Below are 9,931 nucleotides of genomic sequence, written 5' to 3'. Positions count from 1 at the left end.
TTCTGGTCTACTGGTAGTAGTTCTCACAGACCTGAAGCAGAAGTCATTCCAAGTTCAGAAATTCCTATCTAGAGAAGTTGTGAACTGAACCATTAGCATGCATATTGAATGAATATGTGTTCTGTCACACAGAGCAAGGTTTGCTCCACGTAACAGATTCATGCAACATTCTAAACCCAAACTAAGTATTGTAATCCACCTGGTATTGTTGCACGAGATTTAAATCCATTGTATCCAAGTATATATCTACTGTAGTAAATGTCATTTTAGTTCTAATAGGTGGTGAATTTTGACTGCTTTACATAATTTTACCATCAATTTAGGAAATTAGTCAAACCAAATCTGCAATCTTTTTAATAGTCTGTTTTTTAAAAAAAAAATCAAACATTATAGGTTGCAATTACAAACTACATTATGAATTGGTGTGAAATGTCTCTGAAAATAGGTGACCAAGCCTTACATCCCTTATTAAGTTAGGCTTTTGATATAATAGTGAACATATTCAATTTGCAACTAATCATGTTGGGCATGAAAATGCAGAAGGTCCCAGGGTGCCTATTAGCAAAATAAGATTTATTTTCACATATTTCTACATTAGAAGGTACAAACTACCTAACAGGGAAATCCAATCCATCTTCTTTATGGGATTTTTATTGTTGCCTGGCAAACTTAGAACACTTTTGTTTGACCTGCCAGTCACAAAATAGGAGATAAGACCATGATAAGACTATAAGCAACTAGTAATTTTGCTTTGTTAGCTATCTGTGATGATCTAATCCTATTGTTCAATAGAGGCAATACCCCTTTCTCAGACACTGGCACAAATTTTATCTGCACTTTCTCTTAAATCAGGCTTTCCCAAAATTAGCAACTTTAAGATATGTGGACTTAAAGTCCCAGAACTCTCCAGTCAACATGGTTGGCTGGGAAATTCTGGAAGTTGAAGTCCACGTCTTAAATTTGTCAAGACTGGGAATCTCTGTCTTAAGACTTGTTTTAGGATGTGCAATTTTTAAGAGATTTCCATTTGGAATGGTGTTTTTTTTTCAAATTCTGAGCCCCAAACACACCCTTCATTTTGCTAAGTCATGCTCGCAGCTCTCTTCAACATTTGTGATGGAGAAGTCTTGACTTATATCAAAAAGGGAAAGTTCATCCACTGGTTTTCTTTTAAAATGAAAATTAAGTAGTTCTGTGCAGTCTGTTAGATCAATTGACTTGTTATCCCTGCTTTGACCTCATCAACAATTCAGAGCAGGTTCTATGCACAATTAACCTCAGAAAAAGACATTTATCTTTGAAGTTCATTCTTCAATTTTTATCAAATATTGTTTTCTGATGGCACAAATGAAAGAACAAGTAGCAAATAAAACAAAGGATTTCGAAGTGGAGGTATAAATAACATAAATCTGGAAAAGCTTAACATTGCTATGATTTAGCAGACTCTTAAAGATAATAACCACTACTGAGCAAGCAAGAAGGTCAAACTAAATGGGTAAAGACTGTTTATTTTTTGTTTGCTTGTAGGAGCATATGACAGATTATGGATTTGGAGATAATGTGTTAACATAAGTTCACAGATCATGCTACACATCTTGGTTTGTTTAACCATCACTTACTAAATAAACCATAGTGGCTGGCTTTCTGAGCCCAAACCCATGGTTTATAAAGCAGTGGCTGAATTTATACAATATGCTAAACCAAAACAAGGGCAACTACATTACTGGCTTAGCGTGATGTACAAATCTAGCTACTCTCTCCTTCAGCAGGCTAGAAAGTTCAGCCAAGAGAGAAATGGATCTTTGCAGTTAGCACCAAACATTTACTGCTATTAAAAAGTAACCCCTGATGCCCCCAGCCATAACAGATCTGTAATTCCAATAAATATATATGTTCCTTTGGGTATCAAACAAAGTGCTGAAGGGGAGTATCCTTTTCTGTCACTGTAATATAGAGACAAATTGCATTTAGATTGCACATAGACAACAGGTAAAAGCAGGAGAGTTGATAAGACAAAAAGTTCTGACACTACTTGAAATGTGGGTGAACCCTTCCTTTAGCCCAATAGTTTACGCAGGAAAATCTTGTAGGCGATTTCTTTTCCTACCCATACAGGCAGAGTACTGTAAAAAGCTACTTAGTAATTATCAGTGTGATGTTTTATCCATCTGTGGGTCAGCTTTCTCTTCTAAACCAGCTATGTTCATTGTCGTAACCAAGGAGGTAAAATAGGAGTTGGACATAATAAGTGGAAAGCTGTTTCCACTCTTTGGTTCTGAATCATTTTCTGGTTAGTGTGAGAAAATTTAAATAATGTAGAGCTAATTTTATTTGGAGTCAGTATCTTTGATACATTACGATTACAAATACTAGGTAGGGATTACTAAGTATTACCTCCAGGTTAGAGTTAACGGTATAGGAATGAACATCAGAACAAGATTAATCACATGGGAGATAGGAGGAAGTATCATTTTCTATATACTGCTATCATAACCAAGGTTATGAGGTGTGAAGATGACCTACTTCCTTTTGTTTATTTACTGCTAGTGATAACAAGTGATGCTTGAACCAAGAGGCTCTAGGAAAGTACAGTAATGAGCTCCAATTTTTAAGATCACGTTCTACTGGTCATTTTACTTAAAATACTTTCCACATTACATATGTTTGTGTCTAAATCTTTCTGCCTCACAGCCTGATGAATTTCTCTGTGCAGGATAAAATTCACCACTGGGAGGATCGTGCTCATCTTAAGGAGAACATTAAAGGAATGTTTTGTTTCCTAAAGTACTTTTTGTGATCTCTTTGGTGGATCGAGCTTACCAGGAAGACATGAAGAGGGCTTACTCCAACAATAGTAAGGGTGTATATGGCTATTTTAATTTTGCTAAATCAAAATTTTCATGCAAGAAAACCCTATCAGTTGATTTATATTTTCCTAAAAAATAGTTATAAATGATAGTCGAGCCTAAGTACTAAGTTTTTCTAGCAAATATTGAAAGCTGGAGCTGGGATTAAAAGTGTGGCCACCCGCAAATTCATACTTGCACACATATGCATCATGAAATATCTATTGGCTGTTTACATTCTCACTTTAATCCAAGCTTTCATTCTGCCTTCATTCTGTAATATTCAACCAAAATTGGAAGCTGAACTGCTGTTTAGGAACATAAAGCCCCTAATCCAGTCCCTGGTATTTCTAGTTTATGGAGCTGAGATACCAGGACTGAGAAAATCTTTGTCTTGTGATTTTAAAAAAATCCCAGAGGCCAGGCAAAGTAGAGAATATTTAATAGCCAACTGGGGCTAATTTCAGACAGGTAGCTTCCATCAAATAGGATAACACATATTTTGAATGTGATAGAATTGGTACTGATGCATCCAGTGTAAATATTTGTGCCAGGGTTATTACACTGATATTAAGTTGTGCTCCTGTATTATATATTTCTGTATTTTAATTTTATCTTAACATATCTTTCTCCATATATATGACAATTAGGTAACCAGGAAGTTCTCCTATTTCTGAATTCCTTCTGAATGAGATGCATTACAACAAATTAAATTAAGTCATAACATGAAAAAAATGTAATCTATAACATTCTAATGCAAGGTTCTTCTTCCTTCTTCCTTCCTTCCAAAGCACTCGTCTTTAATCTGTTCTTATCTTGCTTTTAAGTAACTTCTAATCTTCTAGGAAATTAGCCTACTGCAAGGTCTAGAGGAGAGGAAGTCCTGAACATGAAAATTGCCAAGATTCCACATGAACAGATTTACAAAAAAAATGTCATTTCTAATTCATTATTGCTAAATATTCTCTTTGCTCACTATTACCCATGTAATTATTTTCATTCACATGCTCTATTTTTTTTTTTGTAATCATCCTTTCCTAACCCAACTCTTTTGTGAGTTTGCAGATATGTTTTTCTGATGGCCTATCTATTTTGAGGCTTCATTCCTCCTAATAAACTAAGAAAGACACATTTGGACAGTCCCAGAATGTTGAAAGTTTTAGCAGATGTCAGCACTTAGCAAACCTTGATTTATCTTGAAAATACAACTGGACCTAGTTAGTGCTTGGATGGCAGATTACTAAGAACTCCTGGATCCTTAAGTTAGATGGGAAGTAAAAAAAAACATTGTGGCAAAAACAACGGAAACCATTTTTATACTGTTGTCAAAAAATGAATGGACATATCTATGGAATCACCAGGAGCTAAGTGTGACTTAAGAGATATTTCTAACTAGATAAAGTGAGGGGATTAGCTTCTCTGGTTTAAAGATCACTTTGAATTCCAACAGATTAGTTTAGATTAGTTCTCATTAAACTGATGGCAGAGCCTTGGTGATATGATCACACTTGCTATGGCTGTTCGGTCGTTAAGAGCGGTAACTGGAGCCGTTCACAGCTTTGTGCAAAACACTCTATGGCTTATTGTGTCATATATACACCTATTCTATTCTTCTGTCCTTCTCTATCCAGAAGCAACCAATAATTTGTAACTAGCAATGGATTATGAATCCAGAGTAAATGAAAAGCTTTGCAGTATGTCAAGGAATGTTCCTTTAATGAATTCCTTCTTATGACCCCATATGCTTCTCAAGTCTACCTATAGTAAAGGGAGAACTCTGAACTGGCCAGGATAGGCAACATTCAGGGGTTTTTGGGGGGAGGGGAACCTGATAAAAATTTTTATTAGGAGCAAGATTCATCCTTAGCTTTGGATGATTTCACCCCATAAAGAGAATGTGGACTGAAGCATCACAATATTGTGAAAATAATCAATTTGTTGTTTCTATATACCATCCTTTGGGAGGAAAAGCCAATTTAAACATATGGGGAAAGACATTTTAAAAAAATAATCGAACAATTAGATAAATGTCAGGCTCAATGCTGTTAGTTTTAGGAGGATGTTTGAAGTCCATATAAGTAGCTTCCAGCAAAACCTCTCCATCTAGAATTGATCCTATCGACACATTACAAAGGCTGTGTTGCATGGTTCCCGCTAAAATAGAATGGCTCATAAAATTCCCTTTTACCCCGAACATCTGGAACATGTCTGCCTCCTAAAGAAACATGAGAAAAACTTGGTTGAAGATGATGAAGCATCAAATAGTCCTGGAGCTATGTAGCTTGCCATAGGCTCCTATCTTGCCGAAGTTCTGAAAGGATGTGGAGATGTTTGACTATAATTTGACTATAATTTGTAATTAGAATCTGACTATTAAGCTGCCAAGCTGAAAGGGAAAGGCATCAGATCTCCATCCAGCCATATAGTGTTCTTGTTGTTGCTGCATTTTAGAGAAAGCAAGATAGGGGTGCAGAATTCCAGCTTACCAGTTCCCAAGGCTGTTGGTTCTTTCTTGTAGTTTGATGCTCTGAAGTCTAAAATCTTTGGATTTAACTCCTTTTCACTAAGCTCTTGATGGGAGAAAGGAAGAGAGAGCATCATACTCACTTTCACTGTGATAAATCCATTTCCCCCATCTTTTTTCATTTGCACAACATGCAAAACAGGCTTGCTTGCTAGAAAATATTTTGAGTTATATCCTGAGAAATCTGGTATAGTATAAATGTTCATTTGCTGCTTTAAAAAATGTTTTAGCAATAGTTAATCACAACAAAAAACCTACGTAGGCATTTAAAAAGTTATTTTTCACACTGTCTTTGCTACTTGGGACTACCACTATAGCTGGAACTATGGTGGATAATATGATTTAATTTAATTTGCATGAGAGATAGCTAAAATATGATTTCTAAGCTCATTTTATCCCTCTGAGGAAGGAGCAGATACTTCTGAAGGCTTATGGCCCTATTATAAAATGACACACAACATTCTGGCTGCAATAGGTGAATAAACCTGATCTGAATTTCATATTTTCATGAAATCATTTTCATGAAATCAATGTCATGGATATTGGGAGCAAAATCCCCTAAGAATGGGGAATACAAATGCAGTAGCAGGATGCAGAAAACCTAGTTAGTACTCTTGACTATTCATGTTTTGTCTGTTTTCTCAGTGGGATGTTTACAAACTTCCAATGCAGGGGAACCAAAAGATCACATTCCAAAAACAAACAAACAAACAAAAAAATACAGAAGGCTCAGAAACTGCTGAAGAGTAAGTTGAGACATCAGATTTTCAATACTGGACACAAGAAGAAGGGAACCAAACAGGAATGCTGTTACAGACTGTGACAGATTATAGAATAGTGCCTGACTTGATGATAAAGATGTGAATCTGTTCCTGTTCTTTCCTTTCATAGCCTGAATGATCACAGCAGTCCAACTAATTCAGTCCCTGCTTTGTCCCTACTACTTCCTCTCCCGCCTTCATTTGGTGAGGGTCCCACAATGGGAGTGTCAGAGAAGACTGAGCTGACTGACTCTGGATCTGACAATTTTCTCTCTACCTTCTGGACTCCTTTGGGTGCATGTTTGGGGGAGTTGGTGGGTTTGCATTTGCCATTCTGGCCTTGTGCTCTGCTTGGTACTGTGTTCCGATTTAATCCTTCCTTGTCCCCAGTCACTTCAGCGTTGTGATTCGGAGTGGTGCTGAGCACTGAAGAGTTGATACTGTCCTCTTGTTGGTTAGCCTGCTTCTCATTGCTGCGGCACCAGCAACGGCATGGAGTCAGGTAAAGATAGATAAGCACAAGAATGACACTCAGGATACAGCCCACTAGTGTGGTGTAGGCTGTATTAAACATGTCTGGGGCTCCGTGAAGGGTATAGTTATGGACTATGACTTGTACATAAAGGGTCTCATTGAACACCTGGCTTACTGCATAACAGGTATACAGACCCATATCATCTGTGCTGATATTACTTATCAGAAGGCTTCCATTTGGCAGCAGAGTAATGGTGTCATTATCATCCTCCTGTTGAACATGCTCATATCGGGGTGTCACCCATTCCTTAACTGTCACTCCTCGTTGCCTGGTATCACAATTGATGGTTGCCTTGTCCCCACGGTGGAACTCTAGGACTTCCTCCTTGAAGGTACTGCAGTTCATGCCCTCTGGATCATACAAGCTGGAAATCGTGATGTTTTTATTCTTGGTCTGATCCAAGCATTGGAGCTCTTCCTCAAAGTCCACAGCGGAGCTTAGTTGCCGTTTCTGCCAGTGGGTGAAGAGGTTGTAAAGGTCACATTGGCAGCTGAGAGGATTGCTGTGAACATAGAGGCCGTTCTTCATCCAGGCTGGGATCTCCTTGACCTCATCCACATGCAGGTTCTTGATCTTGTTGGAAGAAAGGTCCAGCAGTGCCAGTTCAGGAAGCTTGGCCTCTCCATTTTTTACCAGCTCCAAGGGAAAGCGGGAGATCTCATTATGGCTAAGGTACAGTTTCTGGAGGTTGGCCATATCATCAAAAGCTGTGCGGTCAATCTTGGTGATCTTGTTGCTAAATAGGAGAAGCACCTCCAGTTCAATCAGTTTACTGAAGATGTTCTCTCCTAGTGTATCAATGGCGTTGGAGGAGAGGTCCAAGTATTTCAGGTGGGGGACATTGCTGAAGGCCTCGGTGGAGATGAAGTAAAGGCCATTGTGGCTGAGGAACAAGGAATGGAGATGAGAGAGCTCGAAAGGAGTCCACTCTGCTCGCAGGTGGGTCAGCTGATTGTGGCTAAAGTCCAGGACAACGGAGTAATGAGGAAGGTGATGAGGGAAGACTTTCAGGTCCGCTTTGGAGCAGCTGATGATGTTGCTGGCACAGACACAGCTCTTGGGGCAATTCAGCGCCAACCCCCCTTGCCGTCCAGTGCCCAAACTCAATAGCACCAGCAGCCAAGATGCTTTAAAGCTCAGAGCAAGACATTGACGGGACACCGGAGCATCCTGAAACCACATTGTAAGACGCAGGGAAGCAGAGTCAGGGTCCCGTTTCTGGAGAAGAGAAGATGGAGGGGCAGGAACCATGGAGGTAGCAACGAGGGCACTGGGACCGGCGCTGGCAAAGTCCGGGGTTTGCCGCAACACTAAGCCGAGGGCGGGAACGAGGCAGAGGACCCGCTGTGCTCATCACCCGAGCAGGACCGGCAGGATCCACCTGCTGCCAAGTGCGATCCGGAGAACGGCGAAGACCAAGCCGTCGTCGCCCGCTTCCTCCAGCCCCGCTGGGGAAAAGGTGCCTCTCATGGACAAGTCAAGCCCGGCTCACCGCTTTGACGTCCGCTCCTCCCCTCCTCAGCCTGTGCTCGGCCAAGCCCTGCAGCCTGCCACGCGGTGTTGCATTGCACCAATAGTCCCCCAAGCGGTAGCGCCAACCGCTCATTCACTCACCGGCGAACGAGGCTCCTCTCCTTCCGCCGCTCAGCCCATCCCGGCGGGTCGGTTCCCGCAGCGCTGGCTCCTCATGCGGCCTCCTGCCGTCGCGGAAAGGAAGAAGCGGGCCGGGCTGCCGAGGAAGCCGAAGGGGGCAGCTCCGGATTCTGAAGGAGGAGTCCGGAGCCGCTGCCAGTTCTCTCCGGCGAGGATGAGAGCGGGAGGCTGCCGAGTGGTCTCCCGCGCGGCCAGAGGGCTGGCGGGGCTTTGGAGGGATGGCTGGTGGGGAGACAGACGCTCGACAGCGCAGAACAGGCTTCCGGAGGTTGCGGAGCGGTCAGCAGAGCAAAGACACGGCGGGAGCCGGAAAGGTTAATCCAGGCTGGTTGACTGGAAGCAGGAAAGGCGGGCAGGAGGGCTGCGCGCGCATGTGCGCGCGTCCTGGGAGTGCGATGGTCTTGCACACTAGCTCCTAGCACGCTCACGCTCACACCCACCCACAGCCTGTCAAGGGAGGAGGAGGAGGATGGCCACAACAGTCCTAGAGAGCGAGCCCCAATACACACACACACACACACTCGCACAGACGCACCGCCGGCACTTTGGCACCTGGAAGCTACTCCAAACTGCAGCCCAGGGACTCCGGTCCGAAAGGGTGGCTTCCCGGTGGAATCGGGGGGGGAAAGGCTGCCGAAACGGCTCCCTGGCTGCGTTCTTGGACCCTCCCTTCTCCTCCCTGCTAGAAGCCGGCAAGTGGCGCCAAGTCCCGACCTCCGTTCTGAAGGGTGTTCTCGTCAGGGCCGAAGGGAGCGGGTCCGCGGGCGGTCTTCGGCTGGCTTGCTCTGCCAGGAAGAGCCTCCTTCGGGGGGAAAAAAGAGCCTGGCTGCATTCGCGCCAATTGTCTCTTGTTGTTGTTTTGATAAAAAATGATATTGGTGAGGCGGGGGCTTAAGGGCGGGACGGGCGGGCGGGCCGACCAGTCAACAGCCGCTGTCTCCGAGAACGTTCGGGTTTCGTAGAGTTCGATGGGCGCTCTCGAGCCAATGAAGGGAGGCAAGTCTTTAACTAGTCCTTTCCCGGTCTCCTTGCGATCGGCAGATCTCGCTGAGTCGCTGGGGAGGGAAATGGAAAGTCCTTGGTGCTTCCCAGCAGTTCCTCCCAAGTAGCGCTCTTACTCGGGAAAAACTCCGGGTGGGAAACTCGGGAGGTGGAGGTGAATCGAGAAAAACGAAAGGATGGATCTAAACGGTCGGACAGGTGACGCCATTCAAAAGATGCTTGGGATCTGTTTGACCTCTAATAACATTAATTCTAACTTTTGCTCCACTTCAGGAGTATGAAGCCATTTAAAATCTTGCCCTTAGCCGAGAGTTGAAATAGCAATAGCAGCTTAGACTTTACAGCTTTACAGTGCTTTACAGCTCTCTCTTAAGTGGTTTTACAGAGTCAGCATATGGTCCCCAACAATTTTGGGTCCTCATTTTACCCACCTCGGAAGGATGGAAGGCTGAGTCAACCTTGAGTCTGGTGGGATTTGAACTGCCAAATATCAAGCTTCGATTGCATAAATACATAGACTTAATGACTATGTAGTATTTGTAGACAACTACATATATCTTCTATGTAGACCACTATATATACCTTGGCCAAACGGATCTCAACGGAAGGT

At 42.6% G+C, this 9,931-nt stretch overlaps 1 protein-coding gene across 1 annotated transcript; it reads right to left on the bottom strand.

Moving 5' to 3' along the window:
- Positions 1-1,488: 1,488 nt before the first annotated feature.
- AMIGO1 (adhesion molecule with Ig like domain 1) lies at positions 1,489-9,161 on the bottom strand. Its single transcript, XM_014075997.2, has one exon. It carries the CDS (start codon positions 7,915-7,917, stop codon positions 6,271-6,273), a length of 1,647 nt encoding a protein of 548 aa, XP_013931472.2. The 5' UTR covers positions 7,918-9,161; the 3' UTR covers positions 1,489-6,270.
- Positions 9,162-9,931: the final 770 nt, after the last annotated feature.

Source organism: Thamnophis sirtalis, unplaced genomic scaffold (assembly GCF_051295495.1).
Source record: "Thamnophis sirtalis isolate CommonGarterSnake01/CBP01778 unplaced genomic scaffold, rThaSir2_p1.2 scaffold_7, whole genome shotgun sequence".
NCBI lineage: Eukaryota > Metazoa > Chordata > Lepidosauria > Squamata > Natricidae > Thamnophis > Thamnophis sirtalis.
Note: the sequence above shows the minus strand (reverse complement) of the source record. Positions and strands in the feature narration are given on the sequence as shown.